The 27,866-nt window shown below is 48.6% G+C and overlaps 1 protein-coding gene across 1 annotated transcript in view; it reads left to right on the forward strand.

The window, feature by feature from the left end:
• The window catches only part of USP4 (ubiquitin specific peptidase 4), a 742,179-nt gene that overhangs the window by 684,363 nt on the left and 29,950 nt on the right, over positions 1-27,866 (forward strand). Inside the window, exon 21 of the mRNA XM_078661202.1 lies at positions 18,650-18,738. Within this exon, the coding sequence (XP_078517328.1) occupies positions 18,650-18,738 (89 nt within the window). The remainder of the gene's footprint in view (positions 1-18,649; positions 18,739-27,866) is intronic.

Raw genomic sequence — 27,866 nt, forward strand, 5'->3', positions numbered from 1 at the left:
TTTAAAGATGATAAAAGTTACTTAGTTCACGTTGATGATAAACGCGACAAAGTTCTCAACAAAGTACCTGGATGCGTAACGCAAAGTAAACAAAAGGCTCGCAAAAGGGGAGATCAGTCGGTTCCGTGATCCGGGGGAAATGATGCGTCGTGCCTCAATGCTTGCGCAGAGTAGGGGATGTGCCGTGCGGAGGTGATGCATAGATTCTTGGCTTGCGGGCCCGTTGCAATGGCGCAATGATGCAATGCAATGATCCGGTTGCGATGCGAGAAGATGGCGCCCTTGATGCGACGATGGGATAATGCCGCGAGGACGATGCGTAGGCGCCCTGGCAGCCTTGCAACGACTCTGTACTTTGGAGCCCTGACAGGCCCTGCGACACGTTTCTCCGGTGATGCGATGGCGACTCTCGCGATGGCAGCACGCTTCTCCGGTGATGCGACAACAGGCAGCTTCGATGAACACACGCTTCCGGGGAGATGTGGTGAAGGCTCCCTTCTCTGGCGATGCGACTAGTTCAGCTGCGGCGGCGACACACTTCCTCTCGATGCGTCGCGCTTCCAGCTCCCAGCGACACGCAAATGTCTGGAGTTGAGAGTTCCCAGCAAGGAAATTCAGAGGGGAGCTGGAGATGAAGTCTTTTGTCCCTGAGACTTCAGAAGGAGGCAAGCACAGTTCAAGCCCTTAGAGAATATTCTGTAGATGATGAAAGTCCCTAAAAAGCTCCTTTCCTTGGCAATGAAGCAACCACTGCAGGCCAACCCAGCAAACAGCACACTGGCAGAGGGGCAGTAAAACTCCTGCAGCTTCATTGGTTCTTCTCTTTGGCAAAAGGTTTCTTGTTCCAGAATTGGTCTAATTTCTTGGGATCAGGGTCCCAATATTTATACCCCAAAATCCTCTGCCTAGTCAAAACCAGTTCCTGAGCACTTTGTTTACATGACTCTCTCCTTCCTTTCACTGTGCAGGGCAGAGACATCAGCCGCCCCACAGGAGGTGGATCCAGCACAGGGTAGGGAAGGTACAGCTCTGGAGCACTTTGTTGACAAGATTCCTTCTCTCCCTTCGCAGGGCAGAGACATCAGACAAGCCACAGGAGGTGGAGCCAGCATTATAGAGAAGGCCCAGCCCTATTCTGGTCCCAGGTGCAACTCCTCCCTCCCATCTAGATGCAGATCTCTCTGTTCACCACTGGGCTGCCCCAGCCTGTCTCCTGGAATCCCCCAGCCCTGTCACTCACAAACCCAGACCAGGAATACACAACCTAGCAGTTACAGTTAGGCAAGAAAATACCTACTTTCTAAAAGTGGTATTTTCAAACACAGAATATTAAAACCAACTTTACTAAAAGATGTATTTTATCATTCTGAGTTCCGGCATACTAAATTTGAATTTCTACCATGTTCCATGAATCAGTTAGGATTATAAGAAAGTAATAATCTAACTGTCCATTCTAGCCTTTGGAGAACAGGTAGCCTTGCAATAGTGAAAAACGGAAATGGCTGTAATTCACTATTAGGACATGCTACACACACCAGAGCATGTCCTACCTTATACTTGCAATTCACCCTGCCCTTGGGCCTACCATAGGGGTGTCTAATATGAAGCAAAGGGAAGGTTTAGGGACTGGCAATTGGGTGCACTTGCTAAGTCGACATTGCAGTCACAGACTGCACACAGGCCTTGCAATGGCAAGCCTGAGACATATTTTACAAGCTGCTTCTGTGGGTGGCACAACCAGTGCTGCAAGCCCACCAGCAGCATTTGATTTACAAGCCCTGGGCACACTGTACTAGGGGCTGACAGGTAAATCAAATAACCCAATCATGGAATCACCTATAAGTACATCAATTTAACATAGGGAGCACTTGCACTGTGGCACTGAATAGCAGTGGCACAGTGTCCAAAGCATATAACCAGCAAAAACATATCAAAACAGAGGAGGCAATCTGTCAAAATGGAAGGGAGACTCACGCCAAAGATGCCAGGTCTTTTTTTTTTTAAACCTTTTTTTATTGAGTTTTACAGTGATTACATTAACCCACCCTCCCCACCCCTAGGAGCCCCCCCCCCCCACCCCTAGGAACCCCCCCCCCCCCCCCCCCACCCCTAGGAACCCCCCCCCCCCGATACAGGCAACATTCTAAACTTACAATACATCATCTTGGTATTGTCACAAAAAAAAGAAAACCAAGAAAAGCAAGATGCCAGGTCTAACACTAATCAAAGCCAGTTCGCTTGAGATGGCGTTACGCCATCTGTAGGCAACATCATGTCTGTACTACCTGGGCTTCAGTTGACCCAAATCTCACCTGTGGCCCTCCCAATGACTCCAGTTCATAGGGTTGTTACTGGACAACACCCTTTTCTGCGCCTTTCCCCCACTATAAAAGATTGCAGACATCCAGGAAATTATCTGATTCTTTTACCAAGTAGCGAGAGTCCCAGTCTTGAGAGTCCCAAGTTTCTTAAGTCTTCTGGTTTCCTGCATTTTCCTAGTCATGCATGCACTTTGGAACATAAAGGCCCTGTGGTGGTGCCTCTGCAGCCACTTTTACCAGTACCGGGGGACCTGTCTGATTCCTTTGTAATCTCCCCGAGTGCTGCAGCAGAAGTGGCTTGGTGGGAAAACGAGGCAAACCTGAATTGCGTTTTGGCCTTCACTCCTCCGACCATGGCTACTACGAAGGATGCCTCCATGCTAGGGTGAGGCGCTCTTCTGGAGGATCTGGAGGTCAGAGGCCTCTGGTCACCAGAAGAGCATGTTCTTCACATTATCCTGCTGGAACTGCAAGTGATTCTGCTGGCACTCTAGGCCTTCCTCCCCTTTACCCAAGGTTGGCACATCCACATCTTGAGGGACAACACAACGCAATGTGGTACATGACAAGGTCTCATGAATAGTATCTGGCTCACTGCCAATCACCTAACGGAGGTCTGAATGTCAGAGCCGACAGCCTGAGACAACTGTATCTAGCTGATCTTGAGTGACATCTTCTCCTGAAGGTAGTCCAGGACCGATTCGTCCATTGGGGCACTCATCAGGCAGCCTGTTTGCCGCCTCGAAAAAATGCTTAATGCCAGCAGACCTACACCATGCAGTGTCCATTGAGGGGAGACATGGCGGACGCCTTTCAGTTAACGTAGAACTTTCAGCTGCATTGCATGTCTCCGCCAGATCCCCAAACAAACACACACACACTAATTCCTCAAGTTCTGAAAAAGATTCACCAAGACCAGGCCCTAGTCATTCTCATCACTTTAGATTGGCCAAGAAGAGCGTAGTATGCCGAACTTTCACCTTCCATTCAGGCCTCTCTGAGTCGTGCGGTGAGGGAATGGTTCTCTGTCCCAATCTCCAAGGACTCAACCTACATGCTTGGAGATTGAGCGGAGTTCTTTCCAGCTGCCGTCGGTGGTTGTAGACGGCATCTTATCAGTGCATCGCCCTTCCACCAAATCTGCCTACTCTGGCAAATTGAGCAACTTTGTTGCATGGTGTGCAAACCATAATGTGAACCTCTTGCTGACCTGAGGTCGTGCAATAACACTTTCTCTGGCTCAAATAGGTTGTGTGTTACTCCCGGTCAAGGCACATTAAGCTGCCTTTATTTGCATTCCTCTGTCTGCCAGACCATACATTCCCTATTGTCCTGCATTCTTTTAAAGGGTCTCACAAATATGCTCCCTTGGTTGTACCTCAGTGGGAACCTTCATTTACTTTTGACTTTTCTTATGGGGAGGCCATTTGGGGCCCTACATAGTTGTCCCTTATGAACGTTGACTCTGTTTTTGGGGGCTAGTTCCTCTGCCAGATGGTGATTAAGTTGCAAACTCTTTGTTCCCATCCTCCTTTTAGCTGTTTTTGCCTTGACAAGTTAGTGTTAAGAACCAGTGCTGCTTTCCTACCAAAAGGGTTGACTTCTTTCCATCTGACTCAGTTCATTACCCTCCCAACCTTTTGCCCCTGCCTCATCCCTCAAAAGAGGAGGATTGGTTGCATCCTAGGCGGGTAGTCAACTTGTCTTTGGACCAAGGAAATCTGAATGACTAGCTCTTAGTGTTGTACTGCAGTGCTAAGGGTAAATCTGTGCAGCAAAGGACCCTCTTGAGGTGAATCATTCTTTACATCAAAACCTGGTATGCCTTGACCAAGGAAGAACCACCAGAAGGTATAGGAGTTCATTTCACCAGAGTCATGTCTACGACTTCACCCTTGCCAGAAGCGTCCCCATCACAGAGATGTGCAAGGCGGCGACTTGAGCATCCCTGTATACTTTTGCCAAGCATTAATGCTTTGATTCCAAGGTGCTGAGGAACGGACAATATGCCAGGTCCGTTCAGCTGGATTTCCTTGTCTATCCATCTATCAACCCTCTTCCTAGGGTGGGGTATTGCAGGGGAGGAATCTACTGGTAGAAGAATCAACCACAAGAAAGAGTTACTTACTTGTGGTAATGATCTCTCTGGTGGATTTTCGATCTGTCTGCAGATTCCTCACTAACCCACTTGCCTCTTTGTTTGATGGATGAATTATAAGCGAAGTTAATAAGATCCTAATTTTTCTATTGCTACTGCACTACTCTGTTGTCAATCTGTTTGCTTGCCTCGCAGGCTTGCGAAAAAATGGATGGAAACATGTCCTTGCCCCAGTGCAGGTGCTTTAGGGCTTTGGGTTTATCATCTGACATCGACTGAAGCCAGTGGCTCCCAATGGCGATGTGAGAGCTCTAAAGTATTCGGATCCAGTCTGACGTCTGGGGTGTTCCAGGTGTAGAATCTGCAGATAGATAGAGTATCCACTAGAAAGATTGTTACTGAAAATAAGTAACATTTCATATCTGATAAAGACATCTAGCCGAGGATTCCTTACCTTGAATTATCCCAGTTGCCAGAATCCGGAAGATTATCTATGGCAGTACCATCATTCAGTGTGGGTAGAGGGTGTTGAGCGACTCCGTAGCGATGTTGTCCACCAGAATGACATCAACATAGTCCATATAAGACTTCCCTGACGTCCATTTTCTTTCTTTAGGTCCTTCCAGCGCGGATCCGGAAAGCGGTTCCTGGGCTATTTTGTCGCCTATCAACGTTTTTTGTCAACAGAAAAGTGTCTTTTTTTTTTTTCTAAATGTCCTCAGGGTTCAAACCCTGTGGGTCATGTGGACGGCATATGTCAGCCACAGACCCTTATTTGTATGTGGTGTCTTGGCGAACACCATGATTCCGAAGATTGTGATTTCTGTCGCCAAATTCGGCCAAAAGCGTTGCGGGAACGCTTCATGAAGCTCTTGGCGGGGCGGTTGTCGCAGACTCCAAGTAGCTCACAGCCTCCTTCGCATGCCAAGGAATGCTGGAGAAGCCTGCTCCAGCAGTCCTTCCTGTGGGCGACCATCAACCTCGATGTCCAAAGGTAAGTTGCAACATAATTGGTCGAAGTCGCTGTATTCCCTGGATTTGCCATGTACGCGCAGCGTCTGATTCCCCTCCCCGTCCTCTGATTGAGGAGCCATGTGAGAGTCTTTACCTCTGGTGCGCTTTTCAGCCCCAAGGAGGCCAGAGGAGACTTTACTGAATCCATGCCGACTGGGTGTCCTTCGGTTCAGTTACGCCCTCTGGTTCTGTAGTGGGATCCTTGTTGGCTCTGGTGCCCAGCTCTTTGGGGGTTCCCACCTGTGATGCCAATGTCTTATCAGCCAGCTCCAATGTCGGTGGGCCGATTTACTCTACGTCATCTCTCCTCTCTGACACCGAAGCGTCACCACATTAATACTGTACGGCGTCCGGGGCAATGTTGGTGGTGCAGTTCACCTCGGACATCCTTCCTCCTTTGGAGGTTTTTCCTCCAGGAGAACAGGTTTTTGGAGGGGAAGGAGAAGAAATGGGGTTTATTCCAACCCATCAAGGACTCTGAGTTAGTTGGCTATCTGAGATGGGTGAGACTAGTGTTCTTGAGTCCGCCCCATCCTTGGGCTTATTTTCTCCTGCTGGCCTCCCTACAGAGGTTAGCTCCACTTTTGCTCAGCTTCTGAGGAGGGTAGCTGTGGTTCTGGAGCTGCAGCTCCTTTCTGTGGAATTGGCCGTTGAATCATTAAAAGGGGTCCTTCATCTGGGCCAAACGAGGGATTGAGTCTGTGCTCCCCTACCGTGAAGCCCTATATGATATTTTGATGGGTTTGGGCTAAACCCACTATGGGGGATCCTGTGGGAGCGGTCTACAGCTCATAGACCCCATCCTGCTCCAGGGTACCTGGTCTGACTTCTGCGTCGGCCTTCTCCGCGTAGCTTTGTGGTTCAGACTGCTACAGCCTCCCCTGATATCAGCGCTCTTCCTAGCGTCCCTCCGGACAAGGAGTTCAGGAGTCTCGATATGAACTTGGGCGATCTATTTTGTTCTGCCACCAGTTCAGCCTTGCCATCACTTAATACCGCTTGTGTTCTGAGTCGGATTTCTCACACTTTGTGGGATGCGATCTTGTGCCTGCTCCCCTTGCTTCTGATGAGACCCTGAACAATCTTACCCTGTCACTCCATGGTGGCCAACAAGCAGCTAGATTGATGATTCAATGTGGCATGGATATCACTGATTCTATCGAGCAAGCTATGGCTCTTTCAGTAGCACTTCGCCAATGTTCCCGGCTAACCAATTCTGGTTTTACAGAGACTGTTCAGTATACATTGGTGGACATGCCTTTTGACATCTGTTTGATGCTCATGCCGTTCCGCCTTACAACGTTTTCGGAATAGAATCTTATAGCTTTTTTTTTTTTACGTCTGCCTCTCTTATTCCTCCTGTACTAGGCTTGTACGGGGAATGGTCTTCTTGATTTCTTTCACATGAGCCGTTCTAGGGCAATGCCCATTGACTTTTTTTTTTCAATCTCCACCTACTGGTGGTACCCGGTGAGGGGCATCTGCCCTCTGCAGGTATATTTATTACTTAAACTGTCGATGACAGGTTTTGATCCCCGTTATTTGGGGCGTATAATACTTTGTGGCCCTATTGGGTTTCAACTCCTGTTGATGCAAAGTGTTATTCTTTCCTGAAGTTGTTTTTTCTAACCAAGTTCTGATTCTATATAGCGTCTTTTGTGTATTGTGCAGATGCACTGTTGCCTGGTTCCCTGTTCTATAGGGAACATAGTCTGTATGCCTTATAGGCATTCCTATTTATGTTTCTGGCACTTTAGTATCCCGTATAGAGGTCTTCAAATTATGTGCTTTTGATAAGAAAGTGCTATGGGTTTCAGCTTGGCACCTGCCTGTCACCCCTACCCCCTGTTTTGTCTAGTGTATTTCTCTTCATAAGCCAGAGTTTTTTCCTTACACTCCATCTGGTGACCTTTCCTAGGAGATGCAGAAGATGGGGTATAGTCCTTGGCCTATGGTACATTGTCTGATCCCTCTATAGGCAGTATTCCTTCTTAAGTCTTTCATGTGTCTCCTCTCGCTATGCATTGGTACGAGGGCCTCCTGCCACTTCTCTTTCTCTCGAGGCTCCATGTAGAAGTACCTTGTATGTATTTTGGCTATGGGTGGATTACTTTTCCAACCCTTTCTTTCCTGTGCCACTGTTTGACTATCGTTAATCTGCTTCTACCCTGCTGGTAGCGGTTATTGTTTTTAGTTTTTAGGTAATGTTTGTACCTTGTTAGAAACATTTCAATGACACTTCAGATACCAACCATAACATTTAGTTATTGAGCTGGTTGTTCTTCAGATGTCGCCTTCTACCCTTTTTTGGGGGTTATGGCTGTTTTATATCTTATGTTTGTTCTTAAACAGGTGTTCCTTGACCATCATCTCTCTTGGGTTTGGGTTGTAAGGTGGTTTGGGGATACTTTCACGTTCCGTTCCTGAGTGTTTCTTTCAATTCTCGTGAGCTATGATAAGGTTCCAACCCTTGTGGGTTCGTTATGCCTTGAACTAATGAGTAAGGAAAATAACAACCTGGTTAAGAGGTTCGGGATTTTCTCCGGATGTGCAAGCCACTCTGCTTGATCTTCCTTTTGATCGTTCCAGGCTGTTTGGGACAAAAGCTGATTCTGCTCTGCAACGTTTCAAGGATAGCAGGGCTATTGCAAGATCTTTAGGCCTGCAGTCCCAGCCTAGGGGCTATGTTTACAGGAGATTTTGTGGATTTGGAAAGGCTGCTCCATTTCGAGGCCATCAGCAGCAGCAGCAGAACCCTGTACAACTTGTACAGAGGGAAGGGACGAGACTGTCTGCGGAGGGCTGCCTTGCAACAATCCTCCTCCTCCTCTCCTGACCCCCCCCCCCCCGTTTCCACAGGGTAGCATCTCTAGATCCCCCATCTTGGAGCATGTTGGTCCTGTAGCAGGACGGGTGTCCCATTTTCTACAAAATTGGAAATGTGTTACATCAGATCTTTTGGTTTTGAATCTTGTAGAAAATTGGTATGCCCTGCCTTTCCAGAAGTTTCCCCCTCTTTACCCTCCTCGCAAGGGCTGGTGTTCGGAGGACCATCTGTTGCTCCTGCAGCAAGAGGTCCTATCCTTGCTACAGAAAGGTGCGATAGAGGTGGTTTCAGAGCACGAAAAGCATCTGGTGTGTTACTCCCGATATTTCTCGATTCCCAAAATGGACAGGCGGGTTAGACCGAACCTGGATCGCTGGGTCTTGAAATTTTACCTCAGGCAGGAGAAGGTCAAGATGTTGACCCTAGCTCAGGTTCTTCTAGCGCTGCAGCAGGAAGACTGGGTGGTGTCTATCGATTTGCAGGATGCGGATTTCCACATCCTCATCCTGAAGTCGCATCGGAAGTATCTCTGTTTTACGGTGGGATCTCAACACTGCCAGTTTGCGGATCCTTCCGTTCTGCCTTACTTCCGCACCTCGGATCTTCACAAAAGTGATGGCGGTGGTGGCAGCTCATCTCAGAAGGTCAGGGATTCCAGTATTCCTCTATCTGGACGACTGGCTGCTCAAAGCGAAGTCTCCAGATTTAGTGCTGCATCATCTGCAAACAACAGCTCGGCTGTTGTTCGACTCAGGTTTTTCTATATATGTACCCAAATATTACCTGGTGCCCTCTCTGCACAACCTGTTCATAGGGGCAGTACTGAACATTACTGTGAATCTTGCCTTCCCGACTCCTCAGAGGATTCTAGACATCCAGGCCATGATTTTGTTGTTTCAAGAAGAGGCAGAAGTTCCAGTCCTGAAGGTCTTGTGCTTGCTCGGTCCGTTCGTCTGTTTGCTTCATGCATACTGTTGGTCAACCATGCATGGTGGTATATGAGGGCACTTCAGTGGTGCCTCTGCAGGCAGTAGTTTCAACACAACGGAGATCTCCAGGAGGTGGCAGAATCGCCAGAGACACAGCAGTAGATCTGTTATGGTGGAGTATTTCAGGCAATCTGGCTCAAGGGAAGCCATTTCAACCTCCTTCTCCAGTGGCTACAGTGATAACAAATGCCTCCACTATGGAGTGGGGTTCTCATCTGGGGGATCTGGAGATCAAGGGTCTTTGGTCTCCAGAGGAAAGATTGCTTCATATCAATCTTAAAATAATTGCGGGCGATTGGTTGGCTCTCAAGGCCTTTCTTCCCTCCCTTCGTGGTCAGTCTGTTCTGGTCCTGACAGACAACACTACCGCGATGTGGTATATCAACAAACACAGAGGATTAGGGTGATATCTTCTCTGCAGAGAGGCTCTGCGGCTTTGGTCCTGGGCTCAGGACCATCGGATTTGCATAAATTGCGAATCATTTGGCCGGAGTGCTGAATGTGCGTGCGTACAGTCTCAGTTGGCAATACTCAGCCGATCACAAGTGGCGTCTCCATCTGGAGGCGGTCCACCACACATTTTCAGGATGTGGGTTTCCTTGGTTAGACCGGTTTGCCACTCACTGCCCGTCATTCTGCAGTCTCCAGTATCAGATGTGGGGAGCGTTGGGTGACGCATTTCAATTAGATTGGAGTATTTTACTTTTTCCGTGTTTCCTCCCATACCCTTTATTAGGTCTCGCCTGTCGATGCGCATGCGCATCGAGCTTGCGAGACTATGGGGGCTTATCCACTCTTTATCCAACTTGCAAGGAATCGTGGCGATTCCTTGCAGTGCACGAGAAATTGAAGCTCAATGCGCATGCGCAATGAGCTTCAAAGCGCGTGCACAAGCCCCCAGCCGCCTGCATTGCCTGCTCTCTCTGTCACAGCCTCCCCCAGCTCCGCCTCCTCACTTTTTGATTGCACGGCCGTTAGGCCGTGCCTCCCCTACTCTACTCCCCCCTCCTTCTCCACTCCCCCTCACGAGTGTCACGACGCACCTCCGGATCCGCCCCCTCCCCATTTTCTCTGCCTGCCATGTCGCGTCGCATTTCTCCTCCCCCCTCCCCCCAGCCGCCTGCCTTGCCTACTCTCCCGCCCCCTCACTTCTTGATTGCACGGCCGCTAGGCCGTGCCTCCCCTACTCTCCTCCTCCTACTCTCCTCCCCCCTCCCCTTATCTGGCCTTCCCTCCGTCTGTTCCCTCTCCCCGCTCCGCCCCCTCCCCTGCCCGCAGTCTGTTCGAGACAAGACGAGAATTGAATTCCCTCTCAATAGGAAAGGAGGGAAAGAAAGACAGCGCGGGTCCCGCCTTCTGCAGCCACCTTCTTTGGGGGTCCGGGACTCCGGGTGCTTGTTTTATGAATGAAGTGGATGCAAGTGGTGCAGGCGCTTTTTTTATTTTTTACTTGGATTTTAGAACAGCCCGCGGCGGTTTGCAGTGAGCTTTTAACACGTCGCCCACACACCAAATTGAGGGAAATCAAAATAAAAACGTCTTGGGGATGTTTCTTGAGTCGTGAACGGAGTCGGCCTATTTTTAGAAAATGCGCTAAGCACATAATTGGGTTGTGGCCTACAAAGGAATGGCGCCACCTTTCACGTATTGGTGGCCTCTGCTCAAATAGCAGCGGGTGTTTTTGTGGCTGTTTGTGTTATGTCTTTGAGTTGTATGGCCTTGTGTGTGTTTCTACGGGTGGAGTCTAGCTATGTGTATGACTATCTGGCACGGTGTTATTCAGCTGTACAACGATGTGGTGCACAAGTGTATGGCTGTTTCTGGGTTGATGTGTGTGTTTTGAATTCCAGGTAACGTGTAGCTACAAATACTTTATGCAAATACAACTTCATGCCAGTTGCTGGGCTCTGAGACAGAGAAGAGTAAGTCACGAGACAGTGCATCTGTTTTCGTAAACACTCATCGAGCCTGGGAAAACTGAATCTCTCCAGGGCAAATCATGCGGCTTTTGGCAAACGAGTTCGATGTGAGGTGACAGTCACCTTCACCACTATCCCGCCAAGAAATGTTAAATGGACTTAACAATTTGTTTCATAAACAAATTGATTTGTGACCAAAAAAACAAGTTGTTTCATGAAAAACTGGATTTGGAACAAAAACATCACATGCAGCGATGCGATCCAATCTTCTTTGCTGTTAGGTTCAGGGTAGCAGATTTCGTACCGCCCTGCCTGTTTGCATATGTCTTGGCTACCATGTTGTCTGCCCCTGCTTCCAGTATGCACACCCCGAGCACGTCCTCGAAACACATTTCCATTGCATCCAGTGCAATAGGTCTCGGAGCATTTGAGTTAGAGCTTTTAGAAATGTTTATGGCTTTTTTTTTGTAATTCTTTGGCATTGGCTACAGGAAACAAAAATGCTAAAGATTTACAAAAAAAACCCATAAACAATTCTAAAAGCACTAACTCTAATGCTGCGAGACCTATTGCATTTCCAATGCTTGTTTCCTTTGGTTCTGAGTAAGATTCGCCAAGACAGAGCCCAGGTAATATTGATCGGCCCGGATTGGCCAAGAAGGGTGTGGTACACAGACAACCTTCATCTCTCATCTCACCCGCCGCTCTGTCTCCCTTTCAGGGCAGACCTCCTCTCGCAGTCACAGGGGCAGGTTCTACATCCCCACCTCCAGAGCCTGCACCTTCATGCCTGAGCCTGCACTTTCATGCCTGGAGAATGAACGGGGAAACCGGAGTTCTTTCTCTCTCCCACTTTATTGGCCTGAAGACACTCCACTAAATCTGTTTATTGCTGTTGATGGGCCAGATTTGTTAAGTGGTGTCCAGAGCGTTCAATTGATCCCTTGAAGGCCCATTTATCGGATGTTCTTAGCTTTTCACTTTCCTTGGCTCAGACTTCCTTTATTTGCCAGACCAGCCATCATCAAGTCCCTCATAGTTATGAGGGTCATTAAGGGCTTCACTAAAAGATTTCCTCCCACTCCCTTATTATGCCTCAGTGGGACTTAAATTTTGTTCTGCCTTTGAGCCTCTTCATAGTTGTCTGATTGAGGCTTCTTACATCCAAAACTGTTTTCTAGTTACCATTACCTCTGCCAGGAAGGTAAGTGAGCTTCAGGCTCTTAGTTCTAAGCCTCCTTTTACAACCATCCATGTAGACAAGATGGTTCTTACGACCAGATCTGCTTTCCTGCCTAAGGTGGTTACACCTTTTCATCTAGGGCAGTCTATCACCTTACCTACCTTCTAGCCTCCCCCTCACCCTTCCAAGAAAGAGGAGAGCCTCTACCGCCTCGACCCTAATAGGGCAGTCAGCTTCTACTTGTACATACCAAGGACCTGAGGCTGTACAATCAGTTCTTTGTTGGTTACATGGGAAGAATGGGAACATGGGAAGAATGAAGGGCAAAGCTGTCCACAAGAGAATGCTTTCCAGGTGGATCATCTAGTGCATCAAGATCTGCTATGCCTTGGCCAAGAAGGAGCCGCCTGAAGGTATTCAAGCTCATTCTACTAGAGTGAAGTCTTTATCTTCAGCTTTGGCTGGAGGTGGCCCTGTGGTAGACATCTGTAAGGTGGCAAAATAGGCCTCCTTCCACACTTTAGCGAAGCATTATTGCTTGGAGTCAGAGGCGAGGAGGGATGGCCATTTTGCACGCTCTGTGCTGCAGGTTTTTTTGGTATAAGTAGGGGGACCCCCTCCTCCAAGAGTGAGACTGCTTGCTTTGTAGCGAATCAATTGGTTGGGCTTGATCTTCAGAACTCGAGACAGGAGGGGTAGAGGTAAAAAGGCATACAGGAGTCCAGAGCGGCACTATCTGGAATGTATACCAAATAGAGCCTTTTTGGGAACTCGAACACTAAAAATGTGGACATGCTATTCTTGACAATGCCGAAAAGATCATGTCAGGGTTCTCCCCATTGCTGAAAAACGCCTTTCCCTACCTCCGGGCGTAACTGCCATTTGTGATCCGCAAGGCATCGGCAACTGAGTTTGTCCACCCTAGCAATCAGAGATCCCGCCAGATGGTTCATGACCACAGAAGTGCTCCGGCCAGTCAGCCACTTTCAGAGACGCAGAGCCTCCTGGCATTGCACCCAAGACTCCACTCGTTCCTGCTTGTTGCAGTACCACAAAGCTGCCACTGGCCTAAACATAGTCTAGCAGCCTCAACTTCAGATCTTCTGCGGTCACTTCTGTATCCTAGATAAAACCCGATAGGTACCCATGGTGCTGTGCCAAAGGGATTTCATGTCTCACTGCAGAGCCCACATGAGCTGTCTTGCGTGTTCAACTACCGAATGCAGGTGGCTAATCGTTCCAGCAGCCTCCATGCCATACTCACTGAGATCCAGGACAAAGGCTGAAACATTTTGATCATAGCCCGAGTATCCTGGACTCCCCACTGCAGGGGAAGGCCATGAAACTGCACTGTAACCAGCATATGTCCCTTTAACAGGAGAGTCTGCAAGAAAGTCAGTTGTGGCTTTGACATTTTGATAGTGAACCCCAATGATGTCAGGAGGTTTGTGGTCTTAAGACCTAATGGGGTCAGCCCGTCTTCAACAACCAGCAGTCAAGGTACAGGAAGACTAGTACAACCAACCTCAGAAGGTGTACTGCAACCACCACCATCCCCCCCCCCCCCCCCCCCCCCCCGGTCAGGCTGAAACTCGTCTGCCCAGCGTTTCACCGTATTTTACAGGACTGTTTGACCTTAGCCTGGAGAGTAATAAATCGAATTCAAGCCTCTGAGCATGTGTCGGACCCATTTTTTTAATGGGGTTTGGTGTGTAAGTGGTTACAGGCACCGCTAGACCGGCACGCCCTTTTGATCTGGAGCTTCGCGCAACGCCTGTGCAGTTTGGTGGAGTGTGGAAAGACACAGCGCGACACCCCCCCGAAGGTCAAAGACACTCACCGGAGTCCGAGGCCACATGGGGAAAAAGGAAGCAGCTGATTGCTGTTTGAAGAGGCTTGAGTTGATTCTGTCATCTGTACTCCTTGCTCAGACCGCCGGTGGAGAAGTGCTTTCTGTGGCCAGCAGACGTTGGAACACCACATGGTGTATGGGAAAGCTGCTCACTGTACCAGCATCCACTAACAGGGAGCATGGAAAAGCCGACATGGATCTGAGCAGGACTGACCAGGCTGGAAGTTGTTGTGGGCGTGCCTGAGTGTTTGTTCCAATGAGCGAACACATCAGGGGTCGTTCAAAACAAGCCCCTAATGAATTTGACAGGACAAGTGAAGCGGGCACTGAGGAAAGCCGTCAGACTGAAACGCGTCTGCCCAGCGTTTCACCGTATTTTACAGGACTGTTTGACCTTAGCCTGGAGAGTAATACATCGAATTCAAGCCTCTAAGCATGTGTCGGACCCATTTTTTTTTTTAATGGGGTTTGGTGTGTGTGTGTATATATATATATATATATATATATATATATATATATATATATATATATATATATATTTGGCCATTGTTTGTTTTTTATATATGGCTTATTCATATCTGCACAATTGCCATCTTTCAGTCTCTATGGGCTCTATGTGTTATGGGGCCCTTGTAGTGGTCATTTTATATAATGTTTTCACCAAGGTTAGACTTTTGATTTGCATCTATTTTTGTTTGTGGATTAGTCTATCCAACTTTACAATGAATGTGTTTATCCATCTAAGCTCTAATGTTGATGAGTGTTTTGGAATACTTCCTTACTGGTGTAGGGAACTGTAGTTTACAGGGTATTGGTTATTGCCTCTGGCCCTTCTAGTCCTTAGTCTAATTTCACCCTTTAGGACTCATATACTACTGTCCTACTGAAGACTGTTGTCTTCTGACACAGTGTTATTCAGCTGCCCTCTGGCATGTTTTTTTCGTGCCTGTAGAGTTTTTTTTTTTTTTTTAAACCTATTTTATTTAAGATTGTACACAACATGCAGGTCTCTGTAACCCAGAGATAACTGCAGGACATTCAGGCTTCAAAAATATAGCACAATCCAATTTTCTACGGAAATGATCATTCAACAAATACAGAGGTAAATGTGAACATTGCCCCCCCCAGCCCTCCCACTACCCAAACTCCCCCCACCCCCCATCGCACGGTCATCATTATTCGTCTCCACTTCAGTACATAAGATCTGAACCCAATGTGTACACCCGACATTAACATCTCATCCCACATCCACCAGAGGGTCTTGATCAGTCGGCGGCTCGAGCCATAGGCCCCTAAAATTGGCCCACCTCTTCCAAATTTTGAAGTGTTTCCGTGGGCAGCCCCGAGCAACAAAAATCGGCCTCTCCAACCCCATGCAAAAATCAAGTCCCCTCTTCCAAGCTACAACCGTAGGGGCTCGCGTGTCTTTCCAAGCTCTGGCCACATCCCTCTTGGCCAGGGTAAGGCCCAACAAAAGCAAATGCCTCTTATATATCTTACCACCCACCCCCTCTAAGAGATGAAGGAGACCTAGCTGTGGTGTACGGGGAAGTTCCCATCCTAGCACTTCAGATAAACAGTCCCACACCCCTTTCCAAAATCTAGCCAGTGCAGGACAGCTCCATACAGTATGCAGGAACGTCCCAACTTCCAGCCCACATCGTAGACAGTCCGGGGACCCTATCAGGCCCGCCCGCCATAAGTGTTGTCTGGTAAAATATACCCTATGGAGGTACTTGAACTGTATGAGCTGGAGGCGTATCGAGATGGCGGCACCCCGGGGTCCTACTAATGCCTCCCTCCAGTCCTCCTCTTCTAAGGCACCCACATCCGCCTCCCAAGACTCCCGTAGCTTCTGTAACGATGTGGAACAGTGCGTAACTAAGGATTGATATATACGGAATATCTTTTTGGGCCCCAGGTCTCCCATAAAAACCTTGGCCTCTAGGGGGCTAAACTCAGGGAGTGTCTCCAACCCCTCCAGATACGGGGAGAGAGCATGGCGGAATTGAAGGTATTTGAAGAACGGAGTTCAGGGCATGCCAAACTCCTGGCTCAGCTCCTGAAAGGACTTAAGGGTCACCCCTGATAGCACATCCCCCAGTGTGGAGATGCCGATGCTGTTCCACCCTCCAAAACCTTGTAACGCAGCCAGACCAGGGAATCGACCATTGTGCCAGAGGGGAGTTTGCGCCTGTCAAAGTGTTCCACCAACCCATTCGCCGCAGGGCCTGCCTCCAGATCTGAAACACCAACTGCGTGCCTGGTGGTAGCGTCTTCCGTATCTGCGCCGCGTAGAGTATGGTATGAAGCGAGTGGGAGCCCATTAGCAGGCGCTCCAACGCGTACGTAGGGTCTCTCCTATCCCCATACCACCAATCATTTAGAATGAGAAGATGGAACGCCTGATAGTAGGAAAGGATGTCAGATGTCGCCAATCCACCACAGTAGGAGGAGAGAAAGCACGTGCGCACTGCGACCCGCACAGCGCCCCCGGTCCAGAGGAACTGTCCTAGCACCGCGTTCACCTGCCGGAACCAAGGGGAGGGAATCGGGTAGGGATGATTCTGCAGCTGGTACAGCAATCTGGGGAGGGCCACCATTTTGAAAATAGCCAACCTGCCATATATGGTCAACGGCATGCGGGACCATGTTTTGATATCTGCTCTGGCCCGCTCCCACACCGGCACAACATTCCGCTCCCAGGAAATCGCTGGGACCTCGGTTATGAAGACGCCCAGATATTTAATGCCTCCCATCGCTACCCGCAGCGCTGATGCCCAGTCTCCTGCCTGATTATGCCCCCCAGCACCCATAGGGTGAATTTGCGGTGGTTCATGTAGAGCCCCGACGTCTTGCCAAAGATCTGCATGATTTCCATGATGCGTGGCCCTGACCTGTTAACTGCTTCAGCGCTACCGCGTTTACCTGCTGTGCGCTGAAAAAGTAGTAAATGGCTTGTTTGTGACAAAGCCAGCTCGTCATGAGCGCAGGGCAGGTAACGCCCATGACGAGCTGGCTTTGTCATTAGCGTCGAAGTGGTTAATGTCTGTTAGGAAAAATAAGACATTGTCCGCATACAGCGCAATTCAATCGGACAGGTCCTGATCCCACTCGAATCCCCGTAGCTGCACGTCCATACGCACCCACACGGCCAACGGCTCCATAGCCAGGGCAAAAAGGTAGGGCAACAGGGACAACCCTATCGGGTGCCCCTCCCGATGCTGCAGAGTTGTTTTTATCTATATTTCCCTTGGTATTTGTTACGGTTTTTAGAAGGAGCTCATGCGCTTTTTCTTCTAATTCCTACGTACGTCTGGTCTATTGTTAATTTTTACCAGCTGGTTCTCTGAGAACTTTTGTAGGATTAGTTTGCGGACGCTCCTCCGGGTGGGTATAGCTATGGTATTTAATTCAAAAGTTAAGGAATCTGCGGCTAGATGTCTTGATCAGATGAACAAGTTACTTGCCTTTGGTAACGCATTATCTGGTAGAGACATAGTCTAGCTGCAGATTCCTTAACGCCCTAGCCATCCTACTCATTCTGTGAACGATTTGTAGTGTAAGAGGTATTTCCTTTTACAACTATGGTTCATACACCGGTGGTCAGTGTTTCAAGTAGTTATGTGCTTTACCAAACCATTTGATCTCTCCTTATGGACCTTGTCTGCGTGTAAGAGTTTGACCCTTTTTCAGTACTGGTTTTATACACCATTGATCCCTCTTTCATGTAGCTGTGTGATTCAACAAACCATTTGATCTTACCTTGTAGGTCCTGACTTGGTATTGCCATACCATTCATTTCTGTTTTCTAGTTATTTATTAAAAAATACATTGATCATTTTTGGCACACTGTTTCCACAGCCAGTTTCTATAGTGGCTTTGCGTTGAGGCATGGAAGGTTCAACAGAAGAAACTGACGTCTGCGCACCAGAGGGTACTTTTATGACTTCACTGACGTCACATCCGGAGTCAACGTCATCACTGAGTCATACAATGCTGTCCCCCGCGCACAGAGATACTGCTGAAAAAATTCTGGATTCAGTCTGGCGCCTGGGGAGAATTCAAAAGTTAAGGAATCTGCGGCTAGACTATGTCTCTACTAGATATTGTGTTACCGAAGGTGAGTAACTTGTTCTTTAAGAATAGAATCTGGTTGTACCTTTTGTCTCTTTGACTGACCTACCTGGCAAAAGAGTTATGTGGGGATCTGTGGATACTATTGAGTGGTAAAATTGAAATTTCCTATTTTATCATGGACATACTAATAACAAAGTTACAAAGAGAAATAAATCAAGACTACTGATATAAATGTTTGTCCTTTTTTAATACATTATAAGATTCCAAATTTATGAGAGAGAGATTTTGGTTATTCTTGGTGCTAAGTACTTAGACAACTATTAGAAATGTATTTGTGTGGACTTTATGTTTTTGTTTCTGATTCAGATACAGCATTTGCAAAGAACAAAATCGATGGCAACTGGTATAATTTTGATGACAGCAGTGTATCAAAGACTTCTGAAGATCAAATTGTGGTGAGTCCTGCTTTAAAGCGAAAGGAGCATACCAGGAGCTACAAGAAACCCCAAATTATCTAGTCTCCGAGGCCAAAAATTAGGCCACTATTTGAAAGCCCATGATTCACACAGTATTTCAGTATATGTTTTGTGGATTTGCTTAGCGTATGGCTCCCCCCGTGAAGGTATCCTGGTGCTGAGCAAAAGCTGTATAGGCTCAGCCAGAGCCAGGGCGAGGTGAAGAGCATGGCCTTCCGTTTCTTGCGGAATTCAGTAAAGCTTTGTATGTGTGCATGAGGAGTTTAAAGAGTGCTGGTTTATACTGGATTGGAAGCTGGTGGAGCGGTTTGAGGTGCATGGTGATGTATGTGATGGGTGGGTGGTTGAGGGAGAGCTTGGCCATTGAGTTTTGTATGGTCTGGAATCTTCTGGTCATTTTGAGCATTGATTCTGGCAAGGAGGGCTTTGCCCTAGTCCAGTTTTGTTGGTGATGAGTGCTTGGGTGACTGTTCTGCGAGTGTTGGTGGGCAGCTCTTTGAAGATCTTTTTGAGCATCTTGAGTGCGTGGAAGCAGGAAATGGGGACTGCTTTCACTTCTGCTCGTGGTGACTTGGTTTTTAATACTATTCCAAGGTTGTTTGAATAGGTCCTTGAAAGGCTGTGGGTTTGAGTTCAGCAGCCACCAGGTGGAGCGAGGCGTTTTTGCAGTAGATTGCTACTTCCTTTTTGTTTGTGTTTAGCTTGGGCTAGTTGGTTTTTATCCATCTGGCAACTTAGGTCATGTAGGCAAAGACATTGGTCAGTGTTTGATGTCTTGTCGGCGAGGGAGAGTAAGCACTGCGTGTCTTCAGTGTAGGATATAGTGTTGATATTGTGAGCTTTGTTGAATGCTGGTGAATGGGAACATGTAGGTTTTGAATAGTGTGAGGCTGAGTGGGAATCCACAGATGAGGTTGACTGCATCTGAGGTGAAGAGGGCCAGGCTGACCTAATGGGGGCAGCATGTCAGGAAGGAGCAAATCCAGCAAAGTGTTCATCCTTAGATGCTGGCTTCATGCAGTTGTTGGATAAGTAGTGGGTGGGATACTGTGCCAAAGGCTACAGAAAAGTTCAGTAGGATAATGGCTGCAGTGTCGCTTCTGTCTTTGACCATCCAGATGTCATTCGTAGCAGCAATGAGAATGCACTGTGATGGGGCTGAGTCCAAATTAAGTGGTATCGAGGAGGTGGTTGTCATTGAAGTGGGTGACTAGGCATTTGTTTATCATCTTTTCCATGGCCTTTGCGGAGTATGATCGGAGGGAGAAATGCCAGTATTTGCCTGGCGTCTTTGGATATGCTGAGGCTTCCTTTTTTTTGGGGGGGGGGGATTGTGGTATACTTCCTGGAGGTGAGCACTGCGCTATTGGGTCCAGTTCTTTGGTGAAGACATGGTAAGGGGAGGGGTTTGAGGGTGCTTCGATGTGTATGGACTGCATAGTTGTGGTTTGAGTGGTGATGGTAGACCAGGTGGTTAGGTCATCCTCTGGATGTTGCTCAAGAATAGGGACAGATAAGTGCAGAGGTCCTGAGAGGGATTTACACAGGTTGAGCTTGCTGCTTGAGAATTTAAGTCTTTCGCTATGGCAAAGATTTCCTTAGTGCTGTTAGTGCTGTTTTGATGCGATTGGTGAGCAATGGAGCGCTTGTTGGCTCTGATTTGCTGACGGTAGTGTCTGAGAACCGATTAATAGGTGCTCCCGTTGTCATCCATCTGGCTTCAACGTCATCTCTTTTGGTGGAGATGCAACAGGTGCTGGTTTGAACCAAGGAATTGGCTTCTTTAACAGAGCCCTCTGCTCCATATCCAGTGTTTTAAGCCCCTGGATAAATCAGTTTGTGGCTTTTATTCAGGCTATCCCAACCCTTTACCACTCCATGACATAAAGCATAGCCGTTGATAAAGGAAGAGTTCCCTTACATAACTAAGCACCATGATGATTATTTTTGCAGGGTTGGGGACTTTTTTGGCTTGCTTCAAACCCCATTCACATGCCCATTATAGTTTACAATGACTATTGTGAGAGATTTAAAGCAGACAATTTCCTTCCTCCTAACGGCAGGGATAGTGTTGACTGTTTGGCTCCGCAGAGTTCCAGTGGCCTGGATGCCTCCCCTGAGATGAAATTGAAGTTTCCTTTGGGCCTCCCACTGTTCAGTTCATTTTTTCTGGGACTTTGATGTGAATCCAAAGCTTTCTCTCTCACCTTTACTATTAAGCGGTTTTTCAAAGATACTTTCTCAGCATAATTAACATTCAAGTGCAGTGCATCGGATGGCAGGGCCCATTCCGGCCCCTCAACCATCTGTGCTTTTTCCGGTGTCTCCTAAGACATATCCAGAGTTCCTGGTGCTGTGAGCCGATCCAGCATTCTTTACACACGTCATGATTGAGAAGTTTAGGCATATAGTGTTTCCACAGGATTGATTTTGTGCGTCATGAGACCTTTTGGGGCTCCGTTCGGATTTTGACAGTGGGTGCTCCCGCATAGCCATTCCTCCCCTTTGTTCCACATAGAACATACCTGATGCCACCTGGAAGCTTCCCGGCACTGAGGCCTTTGCAGGTTGACCTCCCCTTGATGCTTTCTCCAGCCCTGCGGATGCCAGTACCTGTGGCAGTGATGCATGTGTCCTCTATGAAGTGTGGAGCCAAACCTAAGATGCGCTTACAAAGAACCAGGGGGAATCAGAGAGTCTTGTTCAGGAGGCAATATTCATGAACCAGTGGGACAAATCATGCCAGTCTTACTGGCAAATGTTGAATAACTTTTTTGGCTCAGACACTGACCCACTTTAAATGCTTGATCCAATCGAGCATGATACTGATGACAATATAGAGGAAACCCATCTGCTTCCAAACTTCTCATCTGACAGGGCAGATTACTTAGCCTTTCAACAGGCTAACAGATTGATACCTCCCCATAAGTAGAGATAGACTGCCCCTCAGGTCCAGGCCCTCCTTAGGTGGCTTCATTCCATTCATTGCTCAGAAAGACTGCCAGTGTCCATGATTTTTCCCTCCCCTTGATAGAACCCAAATCTAATTAGAGAACTAGAAGCCCTCAGCCAGCACCTCTGAACGTGTATAGCCATTCGATGAGGTGTTTTTGGACCCAGTGACATCTGCCTCATAGAAGCCTACATCTACCTAGCATGGAATCAGTTGATCACCAGGTGGTACAGGTCATCACCAGCAGATCCAACTTGTATCTATCCACCCTTCTCTCGAGAACCTTGTCTTGGTAAGCCTGCTGTGCAGAGCAAAACATGGATTCCTTCCCTGCCCAGTTGCAGATCAGAGGCCTCTGGAGAAGCAGATTCTACCCATCAGCCTGCTCAAATTTGGCTGGCCTTCCTCCAGTCCCTTTGTGGTCAACCCATCTTGTTCTTGTCAGATAACATGACTGCAATGTAGTATGTCAACAAACAGGGAAATATGGGTCTCGCCTCCTTTGTTGAGAAGGGCTGAGGCTCTGGACCTGGGCACACTATAATGACATTCGAATAGTAGCCAACCATCTGGCCAGGTCTCTGAACCACCAGACCCGAAAGGCTGAACAAGAGTCATCTTGCCAGCAAAGAGTGACAACTCTGTCCGGAAGTGGCACTGTATAAATTTACACTTTGGGGTACTAATCAGATGACATCTGTGCTACTATCAGCAATGCCCATTGCACACAGTCTGCGTCTTCCAGTATCTGCTGCAAGAGCCTTGGTAACATGTTTATATTAAAGTTGGTCCCTCTGGTTGGTTCGAGACATAACTGAAAGTTCCCCAGAAGTGTGCCCTTATGAATCTGAACAGGGCCCAGCCGTGCTGATTAAGAGCCCAAACCCTCCTTTGTTTTTTGCTTATGAATCTGAAGGAGAACCTAAAAGCGTGAAGATGTACATCTCTGAACACCAAAAGAAGTCTAAAAAATACTGCTTCTGCTCAAAGTAGAGGGTGCAAACTCGTTCCTGGTCTCAAAGCTGTTCCCGCAACAGGTTCTTGTCGTGGTCCAGGACCTCCATTAAGCACAAGAAGGCCAAATGGGATTCGTCTGAGTGCCTCACTCTCAGCTTAAGAAGTCGCCAGAATATCAGGGTGCCTCTCAGTCTTGCTCCTGGCCCCCCATCAAGGAGTTGATTCTGCAGTGGATCCCGATAAACCCCGCACAGAATGCTGGGGTGTTGTCACAACAGATTTAAGCCTTTTAAGAGGCCATGTTGCATATCTTCTGCATTGTTCCAACTCCCTTTATAGCACCTCTGGGCCCCAAGGACCCACAAAGGCCTCAAGTTGGGTTACTGCTGGTGGGTGTGCACTATGCGCTGTCTGTGCCTCTTGAACCCATCTGAGGTTCTGCTCCAACATTGGAGCCAACTTCCAATCTGGCACCTAAATCCACGCCGGTCCCTATGACAGCGCGAAAGAAGACCCTGCCCCAATAGACCGATCTGTCTCCTAGCTGAATTAATCCTGTTCAGTCCAACTTAGAGCCATAACTCTGAGCCTCACCTTTCTGTTCTGACTCTGATTACCAGCCTATGGAGATCATAGGAATCCTTTTCCGTCCTACTACGATGATGACAATCTGAACAATCTGAACATGAACTTGCAGGAGGCAGTGGGTTGACACTTCCCAGACAATGGGTTGTGCTCTCCCCCTAAGCCATTAACATAAGAGAGCTTCCTTTGCTGTGTTGATGAAATGGGCAGCAGAGGTATTACACTTGCAGCTGTAATCTTGAAGTAAAAACCAAAGTATTAACAGAAGGCGCTGCCTATTGCGTTCTGAAGGGCTTAACATGTACACACTGTTGGAAGGGGGTAGTCGTGGGCTGCTGATTCCGAGGTGTATGCTGGTTGGGTACAGGTTGTTTTTCCTCCTCCGTTTCATTGCCTGCTTTGCCCCGAGTGGAAACGTTGCATTACCCAAGTCTTTTCATTTGTCGTTCCATCAACCTACGTCTGCCTATGCCAATGTTGCTGCCACCTTGCTCATGATTGATGTGTTGCTTGTCGCTCTCTCTGTCGCGAAGGCTCATTCATTTTCGTTATGTTTGGAAAAGGTTATATCTCTTTGCATCAACTTTTCACACATGAGATTTTCATTACGATCTAGAAAAAGGAAAATCAGAGTTCTAGAATGTTTTGCAATGCTGGTGATATTATTGGTCTCGTGCTCCACTTCTTATCTTGTATAATGACCACTTACGTTTTCATTGTAATCAGTTTGCTATGTGATTGTATGCTTGCACGGACCAATCTGATGCTAATAAAGAGATTTAAAAAAAAAATAATAATAATTAAAAAAAGTATTAACAGAAGTCTTGCAATCTGAGCAGACTTCCTCTGAGCCTTTACTATCATTCAATGAAGTCCTGAATAACACCCTAATTAGCACCTGGTTCAAGCCTTGTTCCTGTCCACTGGTGAACAGGTCAGTTGGCAGGCTCCACAGCATGACCCTGACGTCTTGGCACAGCATCCTACGCCAGAAAGTCTGGTGCTTCAGACTTCTACTAGTAGGGTGAAGCCAGATGTATTCCTTTTAACATCCCCGAGACAGAGCTGAAAAGAATTAAAGCATTCGAGAAAACAATGCTTTTCTCAGCCACCCTAGACTTCCAGTCGCTCAGTTTTCTGAACAGATATTCCCTTGATTTTTTTTTTTTTTTTTTAAAGACGTTTATTAATTTTTCACAGTACAGATGGCGCAGCCTACAACCCTGAGGGCCGGCCGCAACTTGAGGAGGCATGTACGAGATAAATGAGCACAAGCAAGAAGCATGCAATTAAGTGCCGGCCACCAATCACTGCATATGATGCACAATATCTTTCACGGCATAGGTGCCCCTGCGCACAACATGTTTAAAATGAACGTCATTTTTTATTTTTATTATGTATATATAAGCAGAAACATTGCAACTTAGGAAACTGGACAAGTCTCATCTGTGTGTCCCATTCTGTCGGCTGTATCTTCAGCGAACATTACCGCCTCCCCGGTACCAAGCCCAGGAGGAGTTCTCGCTGACCTCAGCTGCGTGTCAATAATGTGGATGCGGATGAGGCACTTGTGCGGCCTACCTGCGCTGCGAATCGCTCCACCTACCAAGTAATAGCAGAGGTTTACTTCCCATCTCTACTTCGTGCAGCGACTCGTGCGGGTGGCTCTATAGACTGACATGCAGCTGGTGAGAGAGACGTGGCCTGCGCCAGTCCCCTCTCCTAAGTCTGTGGTCGCGTGCGCATCCTAGCTGACAGACTACGTGTGGGAGGTAAGAGTCCAGAACATATAAACGGGGGTGGTTGTGTGTGGGGGGGGGGCCGTGGAGAGAGCGGGCGCGTTAAAGGGAGCGACTTAACTGAGAGCGGTCTGCGAGACATCGCAACAGGCCTGTACTGTTATGCGTCTGCGTGTGAATGACTATCCAGACCATCGATTAGCTTATTGGACATGAGGTGCTCACAAGTGCCTGCTGGCTAAACAACTGGGAAGGCGGCAGTCCCCACTGGTCAAGAGACGCCACACCATCAGTGCCTTCAATGTGTGTATGACGTGGGGGGGGGGGGGGAGGGGGGAGAGAACACCTATTCATACACCCAGCGTCCCTACAGCTATGTGGTTCGTGTCAACGCGCTTATTACGCACCCTATATGAGCCCTCTGGCCGTCCTTTCTTCCTGTAGGGATCGCACAAACCCGTCCCAAATCTGCGCAATGGGGAATTGTCTCAAGCCCGCAACTTCTTCCTTGTGCAAAGCCACGCTTTCCGCCCTAGCCCAGTTAGTGAAGGAAGCGCACCAGTATTTAGGGATTGGCGGCCTCCTCTCCTTCCAATGTTTAGTAATCAGCCGCTTGGCCGTGATGAGGCCTAAATCCCAGAACCTGGCGTGCGTCTTATTCAGTTTGTTCCTGCCATATAAACCAAGTATGCATGCCTCCCAGGTATGTGGTAGCCCAGGGCCAGCGCTGTGTGTTAGGAGAGACGCCACCTCCCCCCAGTATGAATCCAGTGAGGGGCAATTCCAGAGCAAGTGTAAAATGTCCGCACCTATCAAGTCGCATCTGGGACAGGCGGCGGTGTTAATCTTGAAGTATTTGTTGATCCTATCTGGTGACAAGTATGCCTGATGTATTATATAAAATTGGATGGTTCGGAAGCGGGCATTGCGCTGGATGTTCATAGGGCTGGCTAAGATCATTGCCCACCCTTATCCGTCCATTCCCGCTGTCGGTGCGTCGCCCACTTGTCCCGCGCCGGTTGCGTGGACCGCTGCGTGTGTAGGAGGAGAGCCTGCGCCAGCCAGTGGATTATGTGGGTGCCGTTGCCCATTACATGTAGGTACTGCATCACATGATGCATCTGTGGTTCCTCCCCAACGCCCCCCCAGGAATCCGTGTATGCCCTTAGTATGGACGCATGGGTCAGGAACTGCCCCGCCGGCAGACCTGCGCCCTCTGTCAGCTCCTCGAATGGAAGCAGAGCACCGTCCGCATAAAGGTCACCCAGTGTCTCTACTCCAGCCGCCGTCCAACACTCTAGGATGCGCTCTGTTACCGCTCCGCATCTCCTGGGCGTGCCCAGCAGAGGAATCGCAGGGGCATATGGCTTCACGTCCCCGGTCAGTTTTAAACTGCGGAGGAAACACTTGCGGGCCACAGCCACATGCAGGGGCAGCGGGCGTGGGCCTTTAGTTAGGGGGTGGAACAGCGCGCACATCTGCGCGTGTGTCCATGTGTACGTAGCGGTGGTCGTGTCATCCAGGTGCGTGCCACTCAGCCAGTGTGTCACCCATTGCAGCTGCGCAGCCAGATAATACAGTTCCATATTAGGAACTGCCAGCCCGCCCTCTGTTGTCGGTGAGTATAATTTCGACAGGGCCCCACGGGGTCGCCCCCCATTCCAGATCAGGTTGCGGACCATTGTTTCCAGTTCGCGGAAGATTTTAGCGGGGACGTAGGACGGGATGTTGGCAAAGTGATAGAGCAGTCTAGGCAATGCTATCATTTTAGTTAGAGCAATCCTGCTCGGTACATTCAGGGGCAGTGTCTTCCAGAAAGCCATCTGCGCACGTAGAGAGGACATGGCACGTCCCAGGTTACCTTCCAATATGGTCTCCGGGTCCCTATAGATATGTATCCCAAGATACTTAAAGGAGGTGGGATACCAGGTCAGCCTGGCACCTCCAAGGGTCACGTCGCACTCCTGCGTTTCTTGGCTGAAGGAGTACACTCCAGACTTCGCCCAGTTGACCCGGAGTCCTGATACTGTTTCGAAGGTCTGGAAAATGTCCGACAATTCATCTGGCACTGCTGTGAGGTCTCGTACATACAGAAGTAAATCATCTGCGTATAGTGAAACTATATGTGTACCATCCGCCAGCGGGATTCCCCATCCCGCCCCCTGCGACCGTAATAGCGCCGCCAGGGGTTCAATTGCCAGAGAGAAGAGTAGGGGCGACAGCGGGCAACCCTGTCGGGTACCTCTGCGCACCAGTACTTCCTCAGAGAGTAGCCTGCCCGTACGTACCCTGACACCCGGCCGCTGATAGATAAGGTCCACCATTTCTTCGAACGCCCCCCCCAGGTCAAAGCGGTCCAGTACTGCCCCCAGGTAAGGCCACTCCACCGAGTCGAAGGCCTTCTCGAGGTCTAGGACCAGACAACCCGACCTCGGCCATTGAGGTACTGCTTCCACCTGTACCCGGAAGAGTCGACGAATATTACGCGAGGTGCTTCTCGCTGGCACGAAGCCATTTTGGTCAGAATGAACCAGGGCAGGGACCTCCGCAGCCAGGCGGCGAGCTAGCAAAGAGGTGAATATTTTATAGTCGGTATTCAACATGGCCAAGGGCCTGTAAGAGCCCATACTGGTCCCATCTCTACCAGGCTTCAGAAGAGAAACCAGGTTAGCCTCATTCAGCGTGGCAGGAAGCGCCGAGCCCTCTATTGCAGCATTGTACATTTTGAGCAGTTCCGGGATCAGTATATCTGAACAGGTCTTAAAGAATTCGGCAGGCAGGCCGTCTGGGCCTGGCGTTTTGCCATTGGACAGTGCGAAGATAGCCTCACGCAGCTCTTCCCGCGTGAAAGGCGCCCCTAGCTCCCCCCGCTG

This window comes from Lissotriton helveticus, chromosome 9 (assembly GCF_964261635.1).
Source record: "Lissotriton helveticus chromosome 9, aLisHel1.1, whole genome shotgun sequence".
NCBI classification, from domain to species: Eukaryota; Metazoa; Chordata; class Amphibia; order Caudata; family Salamandridae; genus Lissotriton; species Lissotriton helveticus.